We start from the raw sequence: 27,755 nt of genomic DNA on the forward strand, positions 1-27,755 counted from the left end.
TTGCCTGACCCGCTGAGTTATTCTGGCACTTTGTGCCTTCTTTCAGAGGTTTGTGAGAGTGATTCTGGAATGGATGAGTTGTCTGGAACTGAAAGGTTTAGGCAATCAAGGCTTGTTGCTCATAGAGATTGGAAGAATGGGAGGACACGTGTTTGAAATAAATAAGATGAAGAGGGTTTGAGAGGATGGGTGTTGATATGGAGACGACTTTTAGTCATCAATGTGCATTTGCCAATCGGAATACATGGGTGTGCTTATCAGAGAAAGCCTTCTTATAAGGCAGGTGCAACTCAGCTCCTGAAGAGTTGCTGGCAATTGCGACAGAGGTATGCTCAATGTAATTTTTAATTGGGTCTAAAAAAAAGATAGTAATTTGGTCAGCATATTAATTGTAAGGAAGATGTACTGTGCCTTGAGACAGAAAGGTAGGAGGTGGATAAAGTTGTAGAAATTGGCACACTGTTCCATTTCATTTATACTTCAAATGTGTGAATTGTGAAATAAGCTGAGAAAGGGATCTTGGTTTAGATGGGTTAAGGCATGTCACCAGTTGTAGACCTTGAGTTTGATCGGTTGATTATACGGGAGAGTTTTTTAGAGGTTGGAACCAATATGTAGAGGAATCGACTAGAGGGAAGGTCAACCGACACTGGGTATTGTGTAATGAGGAAGGATTAGTTAACAATCTTGTTGTGCAAATCCCCATGGGAAACAGTGACCATAATATGGTGCGATCCTGCATTAGGATGGAGAGTGACACAGTTAATTCAGAGACTAGGGTCCTGAACTTAAAGAAAGGAGACTTTGAAGGTATGAGATGGGAATTGGCAAGGATAGACTGGCTAATTATACTTAGAGGGTTGCTGGTGGAGATGCACTGGCAAAGATTGAAAGACTGCATGGATGAACTGCAGAAACTGTTCATCCCTTACCAATAAAACTGGTAAGGAGGCTCAACCATGGCTAACAAGGGAAATCAAGGATAGTGTTAAATCCAAGGAAGAGGCATTTAAATTGGCCAGAGGAAGCAGCAAACCAGAGGACTGGGAGACTTTTAGAATTTAACAGAGGAGTTAATTAAGAGGGTAAAATTATGAGGGGTAAAAAAAGAGCATGAAAGAAAGCTTGCGGGGAATATAAAAACTGACTATAAAAGCTTCTTTAAATATGTAGAAAGGATAAGATTAGTGAAGACAAATGCGGGTCACTTCCAGTCAGAGACAGGTTAATTTATAATGGGAAACAAGGAAATGGCAGAACAGTTAAACGAGTACTTTGGTTCTGTCTTCACTAAGGAAGACACAAACAATCTCCCAGCAATACGAGGGGACAGAGGATCTAGTGGGAGGGAGGAACTGAAGGGAATCCACATTACTCCGGAAATGTGTTCGGTAAACTGTTGGGACTGAAGGCAGATATATCCCCAGGGCCTGGTGGTCTACATCTCAGAGTACTCAATGAGGTGGCCCTAGAAATCATGAATGCATTGGTGATCATTTTCCAATGTTCTTTCGACTCTGGATCAGTTCCTGTGGACTAGAGGGTAGGCAATGTAATTCCACTTTTAAGAAAGGAGGGTGAGAGAAAACGGGGTATTATAGACCAGTTAGCCTTACAACGGTAGTGGGGAAGATGCTTGAGTCGACTATTAAAGATGTTATAGCAGCGCATTTGGAAATCAGTGACAGGATCGGCGTTGGGACCCCAGTTATTTACAATATATATTAACGATTTAAACAAGGGAATTAAATGTGACATCTCCAATTTGCTGATGACACAAAACTGGGTGGCAGTGTGAGCTGCGAAGAGAATGCTATGAGGCTGCAGGGTGACTTGGATAGGTTGGGTGAGTGGGCAGATGCATGGCAGATGTAGTATAATGTGGATAAATGTGAGGTTATCCACTTTGGTGGCAAGAACAGGAAGGCAGATTATTATCTGAATGGTGCCAGATTAGAAAAAAGGGAGGTGCAACGAGACCTGGGTGTGCTTGTACTTCAGTCAGGCAGGTATAGCAGGCAGGGTAGAAAGCTAATGGCATGTTAGCCTTCATTGCAAGAGGATTTGAGTTTAGGAGCAAGGAAGTCCTACTGCAGTTGTACAGGGCCCTGGTGAGACCACACCTGGAGTATTGTGTGCAATTTTGGCCTAATTTGAGGAAGAACATTATTGCTATTGAAGGAGTGCAGCGTAGGTTCACCAGGTTAATTCCCGGGATGGCGGGACTGACATATGATGAAAGAATGGGTCGACTGGGGTTGTATTCACTGGAATTTAGAAGAATGAGAATGACAAGGGTTAACACTGGTTTGGTCTTCATGGGATTTCCACCAGGGAACAAATGGTTATTAGTGAGCAGATAATAGACAGTTCGCACAGTGGCGCAGCAGTAGAGATGCTGCCTTACAGCACCAGAGACCTAGGTTCGATCCTGACCTTGGGTGCTATCTGTATGGAGTTTGTGCGTTCTTCCTGTGATTGCGTGGGTTGCCTTCCACATAAGTTCATGAGATAGGAGTAGACTGAGGCTATTCGGCCCATCAAGTCTACTCCGCCATTCAGTCATAGCTGACCTATCTCTCCATCCTAACCCCATTCTCCTGCCTCTCCTCATAACCTCTGACACCTGTACCAATCAATAATCTATCTATCTATGCCTTAAAAACATTCCAAAGACATGCCGATTTCGAGGTTAAATGGCCTCTGTGAATTGTTCCTAATGTGTGTAGAATAGGACGAGTGTAAAAATAAAGTCTATACTTTCTTACATTGCAGAAGACTAAATCTTCGTCATGTCCAATCAAAGAATTGTGCACCTGGAGTGTGGGAAATCAACCCAAGTACTTTATGTCCTCGGGACTGTAATCAACATTGACATTTACAAGTAAGTCATCAGCCTTGTTTTACGATGTCCGACTGACAATTTTAACTGAGCTTAGAATAGAAGTTTTGGGAGTCCGGTTTCAAGCATGCAAATAACAAGGAATCTTTCCCCTTAAACCTACGTCCTCTGGTTTTTGATTCCCCTAGCATGGGTAAAAGATTCTGTGCATACACCCTATCTATTCCCCACATAATATTGTACACATCTATAAAATCACACCTTGGCCTCTTGAGCTCCAAGGAATAAAGTCCTAGTCTGGCCCACCTCTCCCTATTGTCCTGGCCCCTCCAGTCCTGGCAGCATCTTACAGTTACTTAAAGCACTGTGTTTTATTGTATCCTCATCACTGAAATTACACCGTGTGACTCAGGTTGTATAGGACATCCTTGTTGACTGGCGTTATTGGAGAGATCAACCTGCTTTCATTATACAAAACTACACAAGGAATGGGAAGAGCGATTTAATAGGGGGAATGATTGAACAGGAACCCGAGGGGGTAACAATTACACACAAACGGTGGTGGATGTAGGAACGAGCTGCCGGAAGAGGTAGTTGAGACGGGTACTATCACTTAGTTTAAGAAACATTTGGAGAGGTACTGGATGGGACGGTGTAGAGGGATCAAACGCAGGCTGGGTGGGACAGTGTAGGTGGGACATGCTGCCATTGTGGACGTCACCGATGGGCTTACGCGGTACTACAGCCGTTCTGTAATTAAACGGACTGACGGAATACCAGCGATGCTTCTCCGCACTGGCCATATTTCCTGCATGTCCAGGGAGGTTAACCTGGCGGGACAGGCAGAGTCTGACTGCCGACCTCACTGGCCACCCATGGGAGTTTGAGGGGGGTCAAGACTCGGGACAGCGTCATGGAGGTTACCCGGCTGCATTGAGATTAGTGAGACCTGGAGCAGATTCCATTGTTTTCAACAATCAGCTGAACAGATACTTGAAAGAGAACCATCTGCAAGGCCACAGAGAACATAGAACAGTACAGCACAATAACAGGCCCTTCGGCCCACAATGTCTGTGCCGACCATGATGACAAAACCGTATCTTTGCCACCTGCGCATAATCCATATATTCCTCAATATCCTTGAGCCTATCCAAAAGTCTGTTAAATGCCCCCTATCTGGAATGGTCAGACTCTCATGCAACAGTGAAAGCAACTCCTAAACTCCACCAACTTTCATCATTGTTCCCTGTCGGAGAAGCTCTTCTCAGACCTCCCACGCCAGCCCACTGCTTCCATCGAACGTGACGGAAAGGCGCTCGATTTGTTTTATGAAGATCAGGATCACCAAAAACTTGTGGGGGGGGTGGGAGGAACCCTCTCCAAGTTGAAGCTCCCACAAAGTCTCAAACATAGACTACAAGGGGGATGGGGGGGATCCAATTTGTGACCCAGCTGTCAGCAATTCGTTCTTCTGCCCCACCCTACATTTACCCAACCAGATGGTTTTCTTCCGCCCCTTCTGGGTACTACCTGTTTAAATTCCAGTTGGAATATTTTGGAGGACCAAGAAACCAAGAACCACCTACCCCGGGACACATTCCTAGCACTCACCACCCTCTGGTTAAAAACAAAGTTGCCTCATACATGTCCTTTAAACTTTAACCCTCTCCCCTTAAGGCTATGCCCTCAAGTATTTGATTTTTTCCTCCTGGAAAAAGGTTCTGACTGACTGCCCTAATTATGCGTCTCATCATTTGATGAAACTATATCAGGTCTCCCACATCCTCCGGCATTGCAGAGAAACCAATCCCAACTCTGCCCAACCTCACCCTGTAACTAGTAGGTCCTAATCCAGGTATCATTCTGGTAGACCTCCTCTGCAATAACGTACATTGAAACAAAAGCTGGAGTAACTCTGCAGGTCAGTCCCGCTGAATTACTCCAACCTTTTGTGTCTATCTTCGATTTAAACCAGCAGCTGCAGTTTCTTCTTACACAACTTGCATTACATTTTCTCTTCCTCCAGACCATCTCCCCCAGGGTGTCGATCCTTTGAAGTCACCACGAGCCCTGGTGTCAATTATTCCATCTCAGACAAACAGAATGGCAGCGTTGTCACTCATCCCGCGATTCGCTGGGCTCTCATTAAAGACAGCTTGCTTCGTGTCACGGTGGGCCAAGTAAGCTCAGCTGCCAATGATGGAAAGGTAATATCATAACGCCTCTGCTGACATGCATTTTTAATATTATCATAATAAGCACAGTAGAATTATGTCAAAATGGAATCTTGATGTGGAAAACAAAAGTTGTTAGCACTGTTTGGGGCAACACAGTGCAAGTAGTTTAGTTTAGTTTAGTCCAGGTTCTCCAGTGGGTGTTCTAGTTTCTTCCCACACCCCAAAGATATGTGGGTTTGTAGGTTAATTGGCCTGTAAAATTACCCCTAATGTGTAAGGCGTGGGTGAGAAGTTGGGATAATATAGAACCAGTGTACACAGGTGATTGATGGTCAGCGCGGACTCAATTGCAGGGGGGCTGTTTCCATGCTGCATCTCTCTACTAAATACGGAGGGGAATATACATTATCTGACTGATTGAAAAGTTCAGTTTTACCCAACTGCTGAAAATTAGAAAGAGCCTGGACCACCTCACCCCCAGTATTGTTTGTGACTGTTTTCTTTTCTAGGTTAAGATTACATTTTATGGAGACGATTTGGATAAACCGGTTGACAAGATGACCCTGGAGCTCACGGCAGTCTGTAAGTAAATTGCACTCTGGTAAAACAGACCAGCCCAGTCTTTCCATCTGGTGAGTTTCAGTGGTTTCACCTCAATGGGAACTGAGTGGTGCTAGGCTCTGTTTCTGGGGACATCCTAATGCCCCTGTCAAACCCAGGTGACTATTTAGGCGACTAGGATGTTGCCACATGGTCACCAGGGTGTCGTACATGGGTGGCCCAGACTTTGGAAATGGCTCCAAAGCATGGCGGCGCCCGCATGTGCAAATATTCAAAAATAATTTCGCTGTGCAGTTGCACATGTGGCAAATAAAACCCATTCAACCATTAAACCATCACGTTTTTGACACCAATCATGGGACTGGGATTCTGACTCTCTACCCCACCTATGCATGTTATAATTTTACAGATATCTCTATCCTATTACACATCCACATCCTTTGCTCCAGGGTGGAAAAAAACTTTTATTGAATCTTTTCCCAGAAGTGAATTCATCTAATACATACAATATTAGCAATTTCAAGCCACTTTTAATCACAATGACAAAGTGATAATCAATTGCTTTATTTTCCCACTTCATTAACTCCCCAACTGCTGGTTCTCATCATTTCTCTTCAATTGCAGACGTGTCTTTGGATGTGGATGCCGATCGCGATGGAATAGTTGAAGAGAATAATCCTAATAAGGTGATTAAAAGTGGTAACAAGAATTATGGTGGTAACACTGCGCTGGAAAGAAGGGTGGTGGGCAAGTGGAACGAGCTGCCAGAGGAGGTAGTTGAGCCAGGGACTATAGTTGTATCTAAACAAGTACAGACATGGATAAGACAGGTTTGGAGGGACCTGGCAGGGGCAGGTGGGACTAGTGTAGCTGGGACATGTTGGCCAGTATGGGCAAGTCGGGCCGAATGGCCTGTTTCCACACTGTATGATTCTATGGCTCTATAATTCATGTTTTATAACACGTCTGTGAATTTTTCCCACTTTTTTTAAACAATGTATTTTGGGGGGAAAGTGGCCATTTTTGCTCATCCCCCTATATTCACTCCATACGTTCATAAGTCATAGGAGCAGAAATAGGCCATTCGGCCCATCAAGTTAACCCAGCCATTCAATCATGGCAGATCTACCTTTCCCTCTCAACCCCATTCACCCGTCTCCTCCCAAAGCACCGACCAACAATCACCATGTACACCAGCACCTTCCTACACATGAGGGACAATTTACAATTTACAAAGGCCAATTAACCTACAAACCTGTACATCTTTGGAGTGTGGGAGGAAACCGGTGCACCCGGGAAAAAAACCATGCGGTCATGGGGAGTATGTACAAACTCCATACAGACAGCATCGGTAGTCAGGATCAAACCAAGGTCTCTGGCGCTGTCCTGCTACGTCATTGTACCACGCTAGTCAAGGAAGTTAATTCCATCAGGATCATTTACTGAACTCACCTGAGCAAGCAGAGAGTTTTCCATCACACTCTCGATTTGCTCATTGTAGATGATGGGGAGACCTTGGGATGTTGGGATGTCATTCACTGGTTGCAGGGCACCCAGACATTGATCTAATCTTGTAGATTATCGTGTATGTGGCTGTTCAGGAGGAGTTTCTGGTCAATGATGACCCCAAGATGTTGATGGTGAGGGCCTGTCAATAGTAATGCATTGAAAGTCGAGGGTAGATTATTAGTATTATGTTCGTAGAGATAGGCGATTCCTGGAACCTTTGTAACACGAATGTCACTTGCTTTTGATCAGCCCATGGCTCTAGGTTTCATTGTGTGTAGCCTGCACTGCTTCATTCCTTGAGGAGTTGCCAATGTAACTAAACATTGCATAATCATCGGCAGTTATTTCCACTTCTTTATGATGGATGAAACGTCATTTGATGAGACAAATTACAATGCGCTGTTTTATTTTTGGTGGATAAATAACAAAATCTATAATAATTGGCATTAAAATAATGCAAGAACTTGAAGCAGAAATGGCCCCACTCTTACGTTCTCATTCCAAACCCTTATAAACATTTTTCTTGCCACCTTAATAACTCAGTTTCTCTCACAATTGATGCTGCCTGATGTTTTGAGTGTTTCCAGCCTCTTCTGTTTTATTTCAGATATACAAGAATGCCTCATATAGATCTGTTTTCATTTCTTTGCCAGAGTTCTTGGATGTGGGGTCCGGAAGGACACGGAGCTATTCTCCTTGTGAACTGCGACAAGGAATTGTTAACTACTTCTGAACCTGACAACATGGATGATAAAGTTTACACATTTGAAGGTAACAGGCGATGTTTACCACCATAGCCGATGAAGTATTCTTGGCCGTGCCCAGGTGTAGTTAGACTGCTGCAAGTTGTGTCTTGATGGAAATATGCTGGTACACAATGAATCTGAATCTATCAATATGAATACTTTATTGCCATTTGTTGAAATTTCTTTGCTTACATTCCCACGGTATACAAATAGTCGCCCATAAACGGCACTTACAAAGTTACAAAGTACCCCCGCGCCAGGTCCCCTTTTGTTCTCCCCCCACCCCCCTATGGTGCAATGTAGGAGTTAAAAAGGCTCTGCAGCTAAGGTGGAGGTGGCTGCTAACAGCAACACATGGCAAACAAGGATGCTCGCTTAGAACAACTCTTGCAGTGGATCAGCGCTTCAACTGCCCCTCCCATTCCGAATCTGACCTTTCTGTCCTGGGCCTCCTCCATGGCCAGAGTGGGGCACACCATAAATTGGAGGAGCAACACCTCATATTTCGCTTGGGCATTTTACACACCCCAGCGGTATGAACATTGACCTCTCCAATGTCAGGTAGTCCCTGCTTTCTCCTCCCCATCCCAGCTCTCCATCAGCCCACTGCCTTCGCCTCTTCCTTCCTTCTTCTCACCCCCCCCCCCACCCTCACATCAGTCTGAAGAAGGGTCTCGACCCGAAAGGTCGCCAATTTCCTTCGCTCCATAGATGCTGCCTCACCTACTGAGATTCTCCAGCATTTTTGCCTACCTTAGAACAACAACTAGGTGCTTAGGAACAGAACTGGGCTCACTTAGAGGAAGCTGTAAATCATGAGGCTGCAAGGACACCAACATTAAGATAAAATAAATTCTAATGAATAATAAGATAATATGAGGTCATAGCCACAGCATAAAAATACTTCCATTTAGAAAGATGAAGGAGGAATTTCCTTAGTCAGAGGGTGGTGAATCTGCAGAATCCATTGCTCCAGAAGGCTGTGGAGGCCAAGTCAAAGGATATTTATAATGCAGAGGTGGGCAGATTTTTAATTAGAATGGGTGTCGGGCGTTATGGAGCGAAGGCAGAAGCATGGGGCTGAGAGGGAGAGATAAATCAGCCATGATTGAATGACGGAGTATACTTGATGGGCCGAATGGCCTAATTCTGCTACTAGAAATTATGGACTTATGAACTATGCATGACAGATGGAACACAAGTAAGTATTACAGGAATAGGTTTGTCTTTCTGACCATGAGTTACTCAAACTGCATTAACAGGCTGGCTTGATGGGCCGAATGGCCTTATTCTGCTGCTAGAACCTATGAACAAATGTGAATACTTCTTTCTTTCAGACCTAGCTGACATGTCACGTATGATCATAAGAACTGAAGGACCAAAGCTTATGCCAGCTGGGTACACACTCAATCTGCACATTTCACCTTCTGATAAAAAGAAAGTCCAACTCTTTCGGCATGAGATATGTGAGTATGTTTGGTTGACATTCTGCCCGAGCAGCGACACAAGTTTAGTTTTGTAGTTTAGTTTAGAGAAACAGCATGGAAACAGGCCCTTCTGCCCACTGAGTTCATGCTGTCCAGCGATCCACATTTACCCGATCCTGGATGCTCACACTGGAGAGGTTGGACCTTGGACAAACTAGGGCTGTTTGTCTATATGTGGAGTTCTTGAGCACATCACAAAGTTGGAGGAACAGCGGGTCAGGAAGCTTGTGACTTTTGGAGTGAATTGGCCATTCCTCTGGTTGGTCCTGCATTTCCTTCACGTGTACATTCCCCAAAAATTTGGGCGGAGCAACTTACTTTAATTTGCTTAATTGGCCTCTGTAAACTTTCATAAGTCGCGGGTAGAGTGCTGTCACAGGAAGACCCAGCTTTGATGAGGCTGAATGGAGTTTGGTGACTGATGACTCATGGTTTACATATTCTATTGTGCTGCAGCAAGTAAGAATTTCATTGTCCTATATGGGACACATGACAATAAACCACTCTTGACTCTTGAATTAATGTGAACAGGTGATTGGTGGTTGGCATGGACTCAGTGAGCTGAAGGGCCTGTTTCCATATTGTATCTTTAAACAAAACTAAACCTTTCATTCAGGCTTCTCAGATTTATTAAAATCTTTCACAAGAAAATCTTTTGAACTTCAAGTCTAAGTTGAAGTTCAACCCACTCACTCTGTTTTGATTATATTGTATTCAAGATATCATTTGATTTATTTTCCTTTACTTTTTCATTTGTAGCAAGCGTGACCAGTGTGTTGGGCAGAACCAAAGAATTGACTGCTATGGATTTTACCAAAGGCCACAATAAGATTATTTTCTCTGCTGAAGGGCTTGCGTTTCCAGATAATAAGACTGCTACTTTGGTGACCTTCAACCTCAGCGTGGTAGGAGAAATCACTACATTTTGATCCAATTCGAAATGTGTCAGATGAAAAATTTAATTGTGTGAAGAAGGGTCTCGACCCGAAACATCACCCATTCCTTCTCTCCAGAGATGCTGCCTGTCCTGCTCCAGCATTTTGTGCATATCTTCAGTGTAAACCAGCACCTGCAGTTCCTTCCTACACGTAATTGAAAATAAGTTTTGAATCGCTACGAAACGATAGAAGTTTATTCATCCCGGGAGTGAAATTGATCTGCCAACAGTCAGAATCACAATCCGGTGCAGACTGCTATTTTCACGCTGCCTCGACTTGAAGGAAGCATGTGACATGTTTTCCTTCGTACGTTGGGGAATAGAATACAACTGTTCGAACATTATGTTGCAACTTTACACTTGGGATACAAGTCCATAATGCTTCTTTCTGAGTCGGGGCTTTGAGTACAAGTCAGGAAGTCATGCAGCTTTATAGGACTTTGGTTAGGCCACATTTGGAATATTGTGCAGTTCATTATAAGAAAGGTGTGGAGGCTTGGGAAGGGTGCAAAGATGGTTTAACAGATGCCTAAATTAGGGGATTTTAGCTACAAGGCGAGGTTGGACAGACTTGGATTGTTTTCTCTGGAATGCCTGAAGTTGTGAGGAGACCTGTTAGAAGTATATAAAATTGTGTGAGGCATGGGTAGAGTAGACACAACTTTTCCCCCAGGATTAAAAACTCAAATCACAGTTGTAAGTTGAGAGGGGCAAAGTTTTAAGGAGATGTGTGGAGCGAGTTTTATTTTATACAGAGGGTGGTGAGTGCCTGGAATCACTATGGAGAGGTGAGGCAGATAGGATTGTGGCATTAGTGAAGCTTTTGGAAGGGATATGGATTACGTGTGGGCAGATAAAAGCAACAGGAATTACCTGGAAATTTAAATGTCAATATAGATACATTTCATTCACCACATCACATTACTTCTTTCATTTCAGGTTAACCAACAGCTTCCTATTTTCACTGATCAAGTTGTACTTCATTTTGCTCCATGGATTATGACTCCTAATACTCAGGCTCCCGAGGAGGTGTATGTTTGTAGGTAAGGGGATATATTTTAAAGTATAAACATCACCATAATATTTCCTTTAGTTTAGTTCATAAGTTCATGATGGGAACAGAATTAGGCCATTCGGCCCATCAAGTCTACTCTGCCATTCAATCGTGGCTGATCTATCTCTCCCTCTCAACCCCATCTCCTGCCTCCCCCCCCCCCCCCCCCCCCCCCCCCCCCACACCTGACACCTGTACTAATCAAGAATGTATCTATCTCTTTCCTAAAAATATCCATTGACGGCCTCCACGGCCTCTGTGACATGGAATTCTGCAGATTCTCCACCCTCTAAAGAAATTCCTCCACATCTCCTTCCTAAAGGAAAATCCTTTTATTCTGAGACTGAGTTTAGAGATGCAGCGTTGAAGCAGGTCCTCCAGCCCACTGAGTCCCACGATCAGTGATCCCCACACACTAGCATTATCCCACACACACAGGGTAATCTCATTTGGCAGTTCCCCTTTACACAATCTCTTTTTCCCCCCTCTCTTAGCTCACCGGGAAATGAGAAGTTCCTGATAGAATTCAAGAAGTTTGTGCAGAAAGCACAGTGCAAGCTAACAATCTGCCCTGTAACTGAGCATGCCGGTGACATCTGGATGCAGGTAAAGCAATGATTTCCAGTCTATACAATAAGCAGCACCCACAAAGTGACTGCAATCCTCATCTGTACAAGACAATGTCTAATTAAATTATGCTTTCAATTCAAGATAAATTATGTTTTCAATTTAATCTCCTGTACGTAATAAAAATCAGAGCCATCATTAGGCGAGTAAATGTACATTCTCCCTGTGACCATGTGGGCTTTCTCCGGATGCTCCGGTTTCCTCCCACACACCAGACGTACATTTTTCTTCAGTAAAGATTGTAAATTGTCCCTAGTGTGTAGGATTGTGCTAGTAACCACTGAAGCACACTCCATTCTCCCGATCTTCCTGTCAGTGGCATCTGTCCAAGTGTGCCCTGTCTCTTTACCCACTCGCTTGTGTTACACACTCATCCTTCAGACCATCAGTGGAATCTATCTTTGTTGCTTGCACATGGAGTGTTACCGTTAGTCTTCCCTTTCACTGTGTGTTGTGTTAGTCTGCTTCACCTTTCTGTGGAATAGTCATGCTGAATGTATTCTCTCTCTCTCTCTCTCAGGATGAAATCGAGTTTGGTTACATAGACGCTCCACACAAGTTCATGAATATAGTGATGGATTCTCCTCGAAATAGGGGCCTTAAGAATTTCGCCTACAAATTCCTCTTGGTAAGGGATAATATTTCCGTGACTTGCAAGTTTATTACTTCAATATGTTCACTCTCCTAAAGTACTGATTTTAGTTGGAGTTATGCATGATACTTCAATTTCATTTGTCTGCTTTAGTATCTTATTCTGACGGTGAAGGGAAACAGTTCCTTGCATGAGGATAGTTTAGATCCAAAACCAGAGTTTAGTTTAGTTTAAAGATACAGCGTGGAAACAGGCCCTACATCCCTCCAAGATCGCACTGACCTGCGAACCCCGCTCACTAACACGACCCTACACTCACCAGGGACAATTTTACCGAGCCAATCAACCTACAAACCTGTGTGTCTTTGGAGTGTGGGAGGAAACCGGAGCATCCGGAGAGAACCCATGCAAGTCACGGGGAGAACGTACAAACCCAGTACAGACAGCACCCGTAATCAGGATCCAACCCAGATCTCTGGAGCTGTAAAGCAGCAACTTCACCGCTGTGCCACCGTGCCACCCTAATGGATATAGATGAGTTTGCTGAATATCATGGGGTTCGATCCTGACTACGGGTGCTGTCTGTGCAGAGTTTGTACATTCTCCACGTGACCTCTGTGGGTTTTCTCCGAGATCTTCGGTTTCTCCCACACTCCAAAGACGTACAGGTTTACAGGTTAATTGCCTTGGTGTAAATGTAAATTGACCCTAGTGTGTGTAGGATAGTGTTAGTGTGCGGGATTTGCCTGTGGGTGTGTTCTCGGTGGGCCGAAGGGCTTGTTTCTGTGTTATATAACTTTTAATGTTTTTTCTTTTTTCCATATTCCATATTTTATAACAGAAGTAGAGCAAGTAACTGAAAGACAATGTTTTCAGAATGCCCAAGTTTTGTCAGCCAGATACTGAGAGCCGTTTAGTTCTTGTAGTTCTATTGATGGTCTGTGCAGGCATGTTCACATTCTATAGGTTGTTAATGGGTGATCATCAGGAACAGTTGGAATGTGGAGAGGGCTACATTCTTCATCTGACCCCCACTGCACAAACATTGATTGAACTAAATTGAAGGATGCAGCATGGAAATGGGCCCTTCTGCCCACTGAGTCCATGCCGACCATCGATCACCCGCTCACACTCGTTCTATTTTATCCCACTTTCGCATCCACTCCCTACACACTAAGTGGAATTTACAGAGGACCAATTCACCTACAAATGGATGAGGGAGGAAACCGGAGCACCCGGAGGAAACCCATGCGGTCAGGGGGAGAACATGCAAAGTCCAGGTCCTGTGGTCGGGATCGAACCCAGGTCTCTGGAAACATGATACAACAGCTCTACCTGCTGCGCCACCGTGCCATCTGTTAAACGACAATACGCAAACAGCAGCCTATGATTTGGCCTCTTAATTATGTTTGCACCGAGGCAAAGGTAGAGGGAAAAACCTTATTTCTCTGCATGACATACACTGCAACTCATCAAAAGCTAACATCTACAAACATTTGACATTGCTGCCTTTATTATGTAATTGTCAGGGCCGAGATTTTGGACGTATCGACGTGAAAAGTGACAAAATAGCGGATTCTTTAGACGGCTTTGGAAATCTGGAGGTCAGCCCTCCTGTGACAGTGAACGGCAAGGAATATCCGCTGGGCAGGATTGTCATCGGAAGCCACCTACCCATGTAATGTTACTGCATCTGTTTTGTTGGGAGGCGGAGGTGAAGCCATCTTGCTTCATCTCTCCAGACATCTTTCTCAGGTGTTAAATGTCTCTTTTTAGAGCTTTACTCTAATTATTAAACTCAAATAAACTTTCGAAAATACAGCAGGGCAGCACGGTGGCACAGCGGGTAGAACTACTGCCTCACAGTGGGTAGAGTTACTGCCTCACAGCGGGTAGAGTTACTGCCTCACAGCGGGTAGAACTTACTGCCTCACAGCGGGTAGAACTACTGCCTCACAGCGGGTAGAGTTACTGCCTCACAGCGGGTAGAGTTACTGCCTCACAACGCCAGAGACCCAGGTTCTATCATAGGATCATAAGATCATGTGATAGGAGCAGAATTAGGCCTTTCAGCTCATCAAGTCAACTACACCATTCAATCATAGCTGATCTATCTTTCTCCTCTCACCTCCATTCTCCTGCCTTCTCCCCATAACCTCTGATACCCGTACTAATCAAGAATTGCTCACAATATTCCAAATGCAGCCTTACCAGTTCCCTTATAGAGCCTCAGCCTACGGGTGCAGCCTAGATCCTACCCAGAGATGCTGTCTGTGTGGAGTTTGCATGATCTCTCAGTGATCTGTGTGGGTATTCTCCCGCTGCTCCGTTTTGCTCCCAGTCCAAAGACGTGCAGGTATATAGACAATAGGTGCAGGAGTAGGCCATTCGGCCCTTCGAGCCAGCACCGACATTCAATGTGATCATGGCTGATCATCCCGAATCAGTACCCCGTTCCAGTCCTTTCCCTATGTCCCCTGACTCTGCTATCTTTAAGAGCCCTATCCAGCTCTCTCTTGAAAGCATCCAGAAAACCTACCTCCACTGCCCTCTGAGGCAGAAAATTACACACACTCACAACTCTCTGTGAGAAAAAGTGTTTCTTCGTCTCCATTCTAAATGGTTTTCCCCTTATTCCTAAACTGTGGCCCCTGGTTTTGCACTGGTTTGTAGATTAATTGGCTTTCATAAAAATTGTAAATTGTCCGTAGTGTGTAGGGTGGTGTCAGTGTGCGGTGTGATCTCTGGTTGGCGAGGATTAGCCGGGCCCAACGGCCTGTTTCCACGCTGTATCTCTAAACTAAACTAAATTTGTGTCCTTAAAGGCAGAAGGAAGTGAAATTTACATTTTAAAAATTATTTTCCAGCCACCCCGATGGGAGAAAGATGGTAAAGGAGACCCAGGACCTTCTGATGGCTCAGTCTGTGCAGTCTCCCATAATACTATACTCGGACTGGTTGCATGTTGGTCACGTCGATGAGTTCATGACCTTTGTTCCAGCGCCCGACAGAAAGGTAATCAATATAATTCTGCTACAACTTCACTACTAACTTCCACCCTGCCCTCAAATTCACCTGGACTATATCTGACACCTCTTTCCCCTTTCCTGGTCTCTCCATCTCCATCACAGGGCATAGACTATTGACTTATGTCTACTAGAAACCCACCAATTCAACAGATATCTGGGCAACACCCCATCTCTCAATCTCATCTACTGCATCTGGTGTTCCCAAAGTGGCATCCTCTACATCGGCGAGACCATGTGTAGACTTGGCGACTGTTTGGCCAAACACTTACACTCTGTCTACTCGATCTCCCTGTGGCTAACCATTTTTACATTCCTTCCCATTCCCACACGGACGTTTCTGCCCTGGGACTCCACCGTTGCCAGAGTGAGGCCACACGCAACTTGGAGGAACAGCACCCAATGGTGTGAACGTTGAATTCTCCAATTTTAGATAACCAACCTCAAAACACCCCTCCTCCCACCTTCCTTTTCTTTCCCCCATCTCCTCACCTCCTGTTCCCAGTGCCCACTTAGACTCGTAATCCTTCTCTTCCCATTGATATTCCTTCCTCTGGCTTCACAATTCTTACCTCTTCTCTCCTTATCTTATACCTTCTGTTGTTTCATCTCTGGCCTTTGTCCAACCATCTGCCTATCAACACCCACCCCCACACCTTTATCCACCTATTACTTTCTGGCCATTATTCCCCCTCCCCACGATCATGAACAGCAATAATTCCACCTGCCCGTGTTTGGCCCATATCAATCTAAACCTTTCCTACATGTACCTGTACAAAGGTCTATTAAATGTTTTTATAATACTTGCCTCAACTATCTCCTCTGGCAGTCCCCCTGCTCTTTTCGGGCATCAGTGTCTGAGATTCTGGGCAGAGAAGGTGTCTTTTTTGGATATTGATATTTTGTTCTGAATTCTGCAGGGTTTTAGATTACTTCTCGCCAGTCCCCTTTCGTTCTACAGTCTGTTCAAGAGGCTCCAGAAAGAAGGTCATGGAGAAGCTATGATGTTTGACAGTGAGTCTCCACACAGTTGTCACATTGCATTGTGTTCTGCTCAAGTTCCTTGTGAATGCAAAGTGCTGGAGGCAGGCAGCATCTGTGGAGGGAATAGACTGATGACGTTTCAGGTCGGGCCCCTTCCTTAGTCTCCATAAAGTCTGGTAGGTTAATTGGCTTCTGTAAATTTGCAAATTGTCCCTATTGTGCAGGATAGTGCTAGCGTATGGGGTGATCACTGGTCGGTGCAGACTCGGTGGGCCGAAGGACCTGTTTCCACTCTGTATGTAAAGTCTAAAGAGGGTTTCTGACATAAAACATGGCCGGTCCATTCCCCCCAGAGATGCTGCCTGACCCAGTGAGTGCCTCCAGCACTTGGTGTTTTGTAATATTATATTAGTAGTCATGCAAAACGCAAATCCCTGCTGAGCAAAATGGTCGCCTATCCCTTCCCTCTGTAGAGTTACTTCAGCATTTTGTGTGTCATTCTTTGCCAACATTGCTTATGTATATTTCCATACATTATGTTTAGTGTAGCTAAGTGCGCAGTCATACATTTTGGTATTAGGAATAAAGGCGTAGATTATTTTCTAAATGGGGAGAGAATTCAGAAATCGGAGGTGCAAAGGGACTTGGGAGTGCTGGTGCAGGATTCCCGAAAAGTTAATCTGCAAAGGAAACAGTAGTAGAGAAAGCAACCCCAATGCTAACATTTATTTCAAGTGGCTTATATACAAAAACAACGATGTAATGCTGAAGCTCTATAAGGCGCTGGTAAGGCCGCATTTGGAATATTGTGAGCCATTTTAGGATGTGCTGGCTCTGGAGTGGGTCCAGAGGAGGTTTACAAGAATGATCCCAGGAATGAGTAGGTTAACCTATGATGAGCGTTTGTCGGCACTGAAGACCATGTCAGTGGATATATTTCAGTCAGGATAAATTTGTGAATAGTATGGGTGTCAGAGGTTATGGGGAGAAGGCAGTAGAATGGGGTTAGGAGGGAGAGGTAGATCAGCCATGATTGAATGGCAGATTAGACTCGATAGACCAAATGGCCTAAATCTACTCCTTTCTCATGCATTGGGCCTATCCATTCCCTCCACAGATGCTGCCTGATCTATTGAGTTACATTTGTGTTTTGCTCAAAATCCAGCATCTGCAGTTCCTTGTATCTCCTGGCAAAGGGAATTTTCAAAAATAACTGACGTTTGAATCTGTGGCCTCCAAATGCCCAAATAACATGATCTTAAAAAAATGGTGGTGGAAGTCACAAATGCACCTTTGATAGACACAAATGCTGGAGTAACTCAGCGGGACAGGAAGCATCTCTGGATACAAGGAATGGGTGGCGTTTCAGGTCGAGACCCTTCGCAGACTCTTTCACACAAGTTTGAGCCAAGGTGTTTTTTTCATTGAGGACTGATTAAACAACGCATGGGCAGATGTCCGAAGGAGGATTGTACAGGCAAATTCATGATGGCTGCAGTTCCTATATGGATGGAACAGTTAGTGTTGCAAACATAGGTCATAAGTCATTGGAGCAGAATTAGGCCATTCAGCCCATTGAGTCTGGTCCGTCTTTGATCACGGCAGATCTGTACTTTAGTGACCTGAATCTTCAGTGTAAAGTTAAAGAGACACTTAAGAAAAAATAAATATTAATGGTGTTCTTGTGTTTTGTAAATCAGATGCATACCGTGACCCAATTAAAATTAATGACATCCTGAAAAATCAAGCGTTGCATGAAAGAAATACCCATGTACAGGTGAGTCTATGTGACGTGAAGTCGTGAAACTGTGTACGTCTGAAATGTGTTGCTAATTACTTCAGATTCTTTCTGCTGTTCCCCCACAGCATTGCATTGATTGGAACCGAGACATCCTAAAGGTGGAATTGGGATTAGATGAAGCAGATATCATTGATATCCCAACATTGTTTAAGCCAACCAAAGCCAAAACCCATGTAGGAGCTTACTTTCCAGATATGGTAAGTGTAAAACAAAGAATGCAGAATGGTAGAAAAACTCAGCAAGTCAAGCAACTAAGGGTAAGGGGGAAGCTGTTTCCCAGTCGCTTCCGGGCGGGGACGTGACTATTCTCCGAATCGCGTCCTCGCCCACCTCCTCGCTGCCTACCGCTTGGATTGGCGCGGCCTTTCCTGCCGGGGACCGGTCCAAAGCTTCAGCAGCGGAGGCGCAGCGATGGAGTCACTGCAGAGTGGGCGATGCCTACCTGGAGCTCCAGAGCGTGGGCTGCTGCTCCAACATCGCTGAGCTGTAGTTTGGAGAGCTTTAAGCACGGCCAGCGCTGAACAACATCGCACAGCCGCCAGCGTTCCATCTCCGCCCAGCGCGGCCTGCGGACTTCGGGAGCCGCAGACTCCGGTAGGAGGTGCCCGACTCGGATGTCCAAGCCGCTGAGGGGGTCCCCCAGTCCTGACGTCGGATTTCCATCACCCGGCGAGCGTGCCTGAACATTGGGCCGCCCGGAGTGGTGACACCGGGGGGTTCGGGAGCCCCCTCCAACCACGGGAGGACAACAGAGGAGGACGACTGAATTTTTGGAGCCTTCCCTCACAGTGGGAATTTGATCCCGCTGTGTGGGGATGTCTGTGTTAAAAAATTGTCATGTCCTGTGCTGTTTATTATTTATTTGTACGGCTGTATGGCGACCACACATTTCACTGTACCAACTGGTACATGTGACAAATAAATGTATCTTGAATCTTGAAGCAATTGTTTAGTTTAGTTTAGAGATACAGCGTGGATACAGGTCCTTCGGCCCATCAAGTCCACGCCGACCTGCAATCCCCGCACACTCGCACTATCCTACACACATTAGGATCAATTTACAATGATACCAAGCCAATTAACCTACAAACTAGCAGTATGTCTTTGGAGTGTAGGAGGAAATCGAAGATCTCGGAGAAAACCCATGCAGGTGAGAACGTATAAACTCTGTACAGACAGCACACGTAGTCAGGATCGAACCCGGGTCTCTGGCCCTGTAAGGCAGCAGCTCTACCGCTGCACCAGCATGCCGCACAATTGTTAGCATGGAGTGGCAAGAAGGGGGAAAGAGGATGGCAGTGATGAAGCAAATGAGAAGAAAACAAGGTTGGCGGGTGAGTGTGTGTAAGAGAACACAAGGTGGATGGTTTACCTGAAATTAGAACGTAGAGCAGTACAGGACAGGAAAAAGCCTTTCGGCACATAATGTCCGTGACGAACATGTTGCCAAGACCATCTCCGATCTGCACATAATCCATATATTTGCATTTCCCACATATCCATATGCCTATCCATAAGTCACTGAATTGCCACTATTGTATCTGCATCCACAAACAGGTTCCAGGCACCCACCACCATCTTGTAAAAACACTGCACATCTCCTTTAAACTTTCCCCCTCTCATCTTAAAGCTACGCTTGCTAGTCTTTGACAGTTCCACTCTAGAAACAGGTTCTGACTGTCTACTCTATCTCTGCCTCCCATAATTCTATAATACAACTCTCAGGTCTCCAATCAACCTCTGGTAAGCCACTCCGAAGCTCTTGTACACACGAAAGTACAAAACTATGCTCTCTCCATCCTTCCTGTAGAGGAAGATTCAAAGTTCCTTACCAATCCTGAGATAAGGTCTCAATTCAAAAGTCCTCTTGCATCCACAAATACTGCTTGACCCATTGAGTCTGAAGACGGGTATTGACCAGAAACGTCACCCATTCCTTCTCTCCAGAGATTCTGCCTGTCCCGCTGAGTTACTCCAGCAATTTGTGTCTTGAGTTCTTATGGCATTCTATTTATCGATCTGGATTCACGCATCTGCAGCCTGTTTTTGTCTTTATGGTGAGTGAAATCCATTAAGACTAGGCAGGGCGATCCCAGGCTGTTCGCTACAGGGAGAATGTGTAGGAAAGATCTGCAGATGCTAGTTTAAATCAAAGATAGACACAAAATGCTGGAGTAACTCAGCGGGACAGGCAGGATCTCCGGTGGGGAAGAGCCGACTCTGGACTTACCTGGACTTGTACCTTGTCCTCTTACCATCTGGACGCCTGCAGCAACGGCTGCGGAGGGTTGAGGTCCCGACCACGGGAGAAAATGGAGGAGGACTGGCCAAATGGTGTGCCTTCCACCACAGTGATGAATGCTGTGGTGGATGTTTGTGTTAAATTTTTATTGTGTATTGTGTGTTCTTTATCATTGTACCGCTGCTGACAAATTAATTTCACTTGCACTTTATGTGACAAATAAAACCGTATTGTATTGTATTATTGTATTGGAGAGAAGGAATGGGTGATGGTTTGGGTCGAGACCGTTCTTCAGACTTCTTTAGCTACAGGGAGAGGTTGGACAAACTTCCATTGTTTTCTCCAGAATATCGGAGGTTGAGGTGAGACATGAAGAAAATGAATCTCCTTTCACCCATCCCAAGGTGAAAATGTCAGAGAGTACAGGACAGCTTTAAGGTGGTCAAACTGTGCAATTCATTGCCACAGGCCAAGTCATTGGGTATTTTTAATGAGGAGATTGATAGATTCTTGATTAGTACGGGTGTCAAAGGTTAAAGGGAGAAGGTAAGAGAATGTGGTTGAGAGGGAAAAATAAATCAGCCACAATTGAATGTCAGAGTAGACACGATGGGCCGAATGGCCTAATCTGCTCCTATGTTTTATGAACTTATTATCCATCTTCCACAACATTCTATGATCTTGTTCCTCTCCTGTTGTCCTTAACTCATCTATTGACCATCATTGCCTACTATGTTCTGTTGTGCTGACACAAAGCACAATAAACTCTCTTGAATCTCTTGAATCTTGAATCAATTTCCTTGTCTTTTGACTTTTGGGCAATCGGGTTTCCTTTTTACTTCAGACATTCTCACTCTCATTCTGTGTCTGAAAGTGGCAGCACGGGCTGAAACAGGTTTATATTTGTCTCTCGTCAGGTGAACATGATAGTTCTTGGCAAGTACTTGGGAATTCCAAAACCCTTTGGGCCGCTGATCAATGGAGAATGTGCACTGGAAGCTGTAGTGCGCTCAGCATTGGAACCACTTGGCCTGGATTGTACCTTCATTGATAATTTCACCTCCTACCACATTGGGCAGGGAGAAGTTCACTGTGGTTCCAATGTTCGTCGCAAACCCTTTACTTTGAAGTGGTGGAACATGGAGATATAATCACCAGTTACAGTTCCCACATGTAACAAGCATTGCCTTATTTTTCTGCAGCTTTGATAACAGTGTAACCTACTGGAAAGTCTATTACCTAATGACTTGGAACCTGTGCTCATACCTTCTCAGGACGTAGGAAGTTATTTTGTCCAATAGTCTATATCTCAAAGCAGTCCCATCAATCCTAATCTCCCACTCATTTAGTCATACAGCATGGAAACAGGCCCTTTGGCCCAACAAGCCCATACCGGCCAACCTAGCCCACACAGGCCAACATCATTTCTATTAAGATTTATCTCATGGTCTAGAAATTAAATCATCAGAGCTGCTGCTATTTATACCAGCATCTCAGCACCAAAAATAAACATTAGAGGGTGGAGTTTGACCGCACTCAGGAAATTGAACAAGTCCTCTTTACAATTTAGACTTCCGAGATACAGTGTGGAAACAGGCCCTTCAGCCCACCAGGTCTGCACCGACCAAGTTTTCCAAGAGACACTCAAGAAAAAATAAATATTAATGGTGTTCTTGTGTTTTGTAAATCAGATGCATACTGTGACCCAGTTAAAATTAATGACATCCTGATAAATCAAGCGTTGCATGAAAGAAATGCCCATGTACAGGTGAGTCTATGTGACGTGAAGTCGTGACACTGTGTACGTCTGAAATGTGTTGCTAATTACTTCAGATTCTTCTGCTGTTCCCCCACAGGATTGCATTGATTGGAACCGAGACATCCTAAAGGTGGAATTGGGATTAGATGTAGCAGATATCATTGATATCCCAACATTGTTTAAGGCAACCAAAGCCAAAACCCGTGAAGGAGCTTACTTTCCAGATATGGTAAGTGTAAAACAAAGAAAGCTGAATGGTAGAAAAACTCAGCAAGTACTGCAGAGGCAAAAAGGGCCAGTGGACCTTTTAGGTTGAGACCCTGCATCAGGACTGAGAGGAAAAAGGGCGCCGCATTGAAGGCAGCCTCCGTATCAGTAAGTTTAATTTTCAATCTTGTTTAAAATTTTAGTCAGTTTTAAAGTTTGTTTTGGGGAATCTTTAACTTTTTTATGTGGGGCAGGGGGGTAGGGTAAGGGGGAAGCTGTTTCCCAGTCGCTTCCTGGCGGGGACGTGACTATTCTCCGAATCGCGTCCTCGCCCACCTCCTCGCAGCCTACCGCCTGGATTGGCGCGGCCTTTCCTGCCGGGGACCGGTCCAAAGCTTCAGCAGCGGAGGCGCAGCGATGGAGTCACCGCTGAGTGGGCGATGCCTACCTGGAGCTCCAGAGCGTGGGCCGCTGCTCCAACATCGCTGAGCTGTAGTTTGGAGAGCTTTAAGCACGGCCAGCGCTGAACAACATCGCACGGCCGCCAGCGTTCCATCTCCGCCCAGCGCGGCCTGCGGACTTCGGGAGCCACAGATTCCGGTAGGAGGTGCCCGACTCGGATGTCCAAGCCGCTGAGGGGGTCCCCCAGTCCTGACGTCAGATTTCCATCACCCGGCGAGCGTGCCTGAACATCGGGCCGCCCGGAGTGGCGACACCGAGGGGTTCGGGAGCCCCCCCCAACCACGGGAGGACAACAGAGGAGGACGACTGAATTTTTGGAGCCTTCCCTCACAGTGGGAATTTGATCCCGCTGTGTGGGGATGTCTGTGTTAAAAAATTGTCATGTCCTGTGCTGTTTATTATTTATTTGTACGGCTGTATGGCGACCACACATTTCACTGTACCAACTGGTACATGTGACAAATAAATGTATCTTGAATCTTGAAGCAATTGTTTAGTTTAGTTTAGAGATACAGCGTGGATACAGGTCCTTCGGCCCATCAAGTCCACGCCGACCTGCAATCCCCGCACACTCGCACTATCCTACACACATTAGGATCAATTTACAATGATACCAAGCCAATTAACCTACAAACTAGCAGTATGTCTTTGGAGTGTAGGAGGAAATCGAAGATCTCGGAGAAAACCCATGCAGGTGAGAACGTATAAACTCTGTACAGACAGCACACGTAGTCAGGATCGAACCCGGGTCTCTGGCCCTGTAAGGCAGCAGCTCTACCGCTGCACCAGCATGCCGCACAATTGTTAGCATGGAGTGGCAAGAAGGGGGAAAGAGGATGGCAGTGATGAAGCAAATGAGAAGAAAACAAGGTTGGCGGGTGAGTGTGTGTAGGAGAACACAGGGTGGATGGTTTACCTGAAATTAGAACGTAGAGCAGTACAGGACAGGAAAAAGCCTTTCGGCACATAATGTCCGTGACGAACATGTTGCCAAGACCATCTCCGATCTGCACATAATCCATATATTTGCATTTCCCACATATCCATATGCCTATCCATAAGTCACTGAATTGCCACTATTGTATCTGCATCCACAAACAGGTTCCAGGCACCCACCACCATCTTGTAAAAACACTGCACATCTCCTTTAAACTTTCCCCCTCTCATCTTAAAGCTACGCTTGCTAGTCTTTGACAGTTCCACTCTAGAAACAGGTTCTGACTGTCTACTCTATCTCTGCCTCCCATAATTCTATAATACAACTCTCAGGTCTCCAATCAACCTCTGGTAAGCCACTCCGAAGCTCTTGTACACACGAAAGTACAAAACTATGCTCTCTCCATCCTTCCTGTAGAGGAAGATTCAAAGTTCCTTACCAATCCTGAGATAAGGTCTCAATTCAAAAGTCCTCTTGCATCCACAAATACTGCTTGACCCATTGAGTCTGAAGACGGGTATTGACCAGAAACGTCACCCATTCCTTCTCTCCAGAGATTCTGCCTGTCCCGCTGAGTTACTCCAGCAATTTGTGTCTTGAGTTCTTATGGCATTCTATTTATCGATCTGGATTCACGCATCTGCAGCCTGTTTTTGTCTTTATGGTGAGTGAAATCCATTAAGACTAGGCAGGGCGATCCCAGGCTGTTCGCTACAGGGAGAATGTGTAGGAAAGATCTGCAGATGCTAGTTTAAATCAAAGATAGACACAAAATGCTGGAGTAACTCAGCGGGACAGGCAGGATCTCCGGTGGGGAAGAGCCGACTCTGGACTTACCTGGACTTGTACCTTGTCCTCTTACCATCTGGACGCCTGCAGCAACGGCTGCGGAGGGTTGAGGTCCCGACCACGGGAGAAAATGGAGGAGGACTGGCCAAATGGTGTGCCTTCCACCACAGTGATGAATGCTGTGGTGGATGTTTGTGTTAAATTTTTATTGTGTATTGTGTGTTCTTTATCATTGTACCGCTGCTGACAAATTAATTTCACTTGCACTTTATGTGACAAATAAAACCGTATTGTATTGTATTATTGTATTGGAGAGAAGGAATGGGTGATGGTTTGGGTCGAGACCGTTCTTCAGACTTCTTTAGCTACAGGGAGAGGTTGGACAAACTTCCATTGTTTTCTCCAGAATATCGGAGGTTGAGGTGAGACATGAAGAAAATGAATCTCCTTTCACCCATCCCAAGGTGAAAATGTCAGAGAGTACAGGACAGCTTTAAGGTGGTCAAACTGTGCAATTCATTGCCACAGGCCAAGTCATTGGGTATTTTTAATGAGGAGATTGATAGATTCTTGATTAGTACGGGTGTCAAAGGTTAAAGGGAGAAGGTAAGAGAATGTGGTTGAGAGGGAAAAATAAATCAGCCACAATTGAATGGCAGAGTAGACACGATGGGCCGAATGGCCTAATCTGCTCCTATGTTTTATGAACTTATTATCCATCTTCCACAACATTCTATGATCTTGCTCCTCTCCTGTTGTCCTTAACTCATCTATTGACCATCATTGCCTACTATGTTCTGTTGTGCTGACGCAAAGCACAATAAACTCTCTTGAATCTCTTGAATCTTGAATCAATTTCCTTGTCTTTTGACTTTTGGGCAATCGGGTTTCCTTTTTACTTCAGACATTCTCACTCTCATTCTGTGTCTGAAAGTGGCAGCACGGGCTGAAACAGGTTTATATTTGTCTCTCGTCAGGTGAACATGATAGTTCTTGGCAAGTACTTGGGAATTCCAAAACCCTTTGGGCCGCTGATCAATGGAGAATGTGCACTGGAAGCTGTAGTGCGCTCAGCATTGGAACCACTTGGCCTGGATTGTACCTTCATTGATAATTTCACCTCCTACCACATGGGGCAGGGAGAAGTTCACTGTGGTTCCAATGTTCGTCGCAAACCCTTTGCTTTGAAGTGGTGGAACATGGAGATATAATCACCAGTTACAGTTCCCATATGTAACAAGCATTGCCTTATTTTTCTGCAGCTTTGATAACAGTGTAACCTACTGGAAAGTCTATTACCTAATGACTTGGAACCTGTGCTCATACCTTCTCAGGACGTAGGAAGTTATTTTGTCCAATAGTCTATATCTCAAAGCAGTCCCATCAATCCTAATCTCCCAATCATTTAGAGTCATACAGTATGGAAACAGGCCCTTTGGCCCAACTATCCCACACCGGCCAACCTAGCCCACACAGGCCAACATCATTTCTATTAAGATTTATCTCATGGTCTAGAAATGAAATCATCAGAGCTGCTGCTCTTTATACCAGCATCTCAGCACCAAAAATAAACAATAGAGGGTGGGGTTTGACCGCACTCAGGAAATTGAACAAGTCCTCTTTCAATTTAGACTTCCGAGATACAGTGTGGAAACAGGCCCTTCAGCCCACCAGGTCTGCACCGACCAGTGATCACCCCGTACTCTAGCACTATCCTTCAATTTTACAATTTTACCAAAGCCAATTAACCAACAAACCTGTACATTTTTGGAGTGTGGGAGGAAACCGGAGCACCCGAAGAAAACCCAGCAGGTCACGGGGAGAACGTACAAACTCCGTACAGACAGCACCCGTAGTTAGGATCGAACCCGGGTCTCCGGTGCTGTGAGGCAGCAACTCTACCGCTGCGCCACCGTGCCACTAAAGGCTTGGGCCCCCTGGCATGAATTTCCTTGATTTCAGTGTCAGACACTGTTTACCGCTTTGTGAACTGCCAAGGAATTTAGTTCATGTTGTCCCAAGATCACTCCTGTCTGGGACCCCTGGAAATTCCCAGCTCGGTGCTGGACTGAGATCTCACAGAGATAGTTCCACTGGTTGTCCTCAATCATCTCCCTCTGCCCAATAACCAACGCACCATAGAGAAGCACAAGGGGCAGGCCCATGTGTGCCTCGTTTAGGTCTACATCCACAGCTCCACTCTGCCAGTGCTCTGATCCCATTAAAGGAAGGTTTAAATGGGTTGTAAATGGTTGAGACTAAAAGTCCCTAGGTGTAAATATTACCAGCAATCAGTCGTGGACCAACCACATTGATACGACAGCCAAGGCACACTAACGCCTCTACTTCCTCAGGAGACGGAGGAAATTCACCATATCTCCATCGCAAAAAATTGCAGAAAGTCATGGATGTAGCCCAGTCCGTCACCCAGATCAGACTAACCACCATTGATTCCATCTTCCCTTCATTCTGTCTTGTAAAAGCATCCAACATAATCAAAGACTTGTCCCACCCCGGCCATTCCTTCTTGACCCCGCTCCCATTGGGGAGAAGGTACAGAAACCTTAAAGCGCGTACCACCAGAGTCAGGAACAGCATCTTCCCCTTTGTTGTCGGGCTTCTGAACAGTCCTTCCATAAAGTAGGAGACTGTCCGATTCACCTCTACCCCAATGCGGACATTAGACTTTCTCTGGAACTGCTACAATGCTGAGAACTATATGATTCTTTGTAATTTGATTACGTTATAATGCCTCTACTGCTTGCATTTATGCTTTGATTGTAGTGTTTACTTAGCTTAATAAACTTATCAATGAATTGCATTGTGTTGCTCTCTGAGACTTTGACTGGGTTTTTGATTTGGTTCATCCCGCCTTGAGTAAAACACAAAGTGCTGGAAGAACTCAGTGGGTCAGGCAGCATCTGAGGGAATGGACAGCAAAGCTTTGGATCGGGACCCTTCTTCAGGCTGATTGTGTCTGCACTCCCTTGTATTGTCCCACCTTGGACAGGTTCAG

The 27,755-nt window shown here is 45.1% G+C and overlaps 1 protein-coding gene across 1 annotated transcript; it reads left to right on the forward strand.

Moving 5' to 3' along the window:
- The first annotated feature begins 628 nt into the window (after positions 1–628).
- On the forward strand, positions 629–27,576 carry LOC129711477 (protein-arginine deiminase type-2-like). The gene is made up of 17 exons (XM_055659111.1): positions 629–2,884; positions 4,869–5,049; positions 5,529–5,601; positions 6,205–6,266; positions 7,743–7,860; positions 9,173–9,301; positions 10,082–10,227; positions 11,199–11,302; positions 11,808–11,919; positions 12,461–12,568; positions 14,062–14,210; positions 15,400–15,547; positions 16,479–16,572; positions 18,243–18,319; positions 18,409–18,540; positions 21,503–22,198; positions 26,414–27,576. The coding sequence occupies exons 1-16, from the start codon at positions 2,793–2,795 to the stop codon at positions 21,734–21,736; spliced, it is 1,959 nt and encodes a 652-aa protein (XP_055515086.1). The 5' UTR covers positions 629–2,792; the 3' UTR covers positions 21,737–22,198; positions 26,414–27,576.
- Positions 27,577–27,755: the final 179 nt, after the last annotated feature.

Source organism: Leucoraja erinacea, chromosome 30 (assembly GCF_028641065.1).
Source record: "Leucoraja erinacea ecotype New England chromosome 30, Leri_hhj_1, whole genome shotgun sequence".
Classification (NCBI taxonomy): Eukaryota; Metazoa; Chordata; class Chondrichthyes; order Rajiformes; family Rajidae; genus Leucoraja; species Leucoraja erinaceus.

Bases quoted from the DNA above. Each gene is read 5' to 3' on its own strand.
- LOC129711477 (XM_055659111.1), top strand. From the start codon at position 2,793: ATGTCCAATCAAAGAATTGTGCACCTGGAGTGTGGGAAATCAACCCAA. The intron at 2,885-4,868 runs GTAAGTCATCAG...CTCTTCCTCCAG, and splicing joins ATCAACATTGACATTTACAA to ACCATCTCCCCCAGGGTGTC. The intron at 9,302-10,081 runs GTGAGTATGTTT...TTTCATTTGTAG, and splicing joins ACTCTTTCGGCATGAGATAT to CAAGCGTGACCAGTGTGTTG.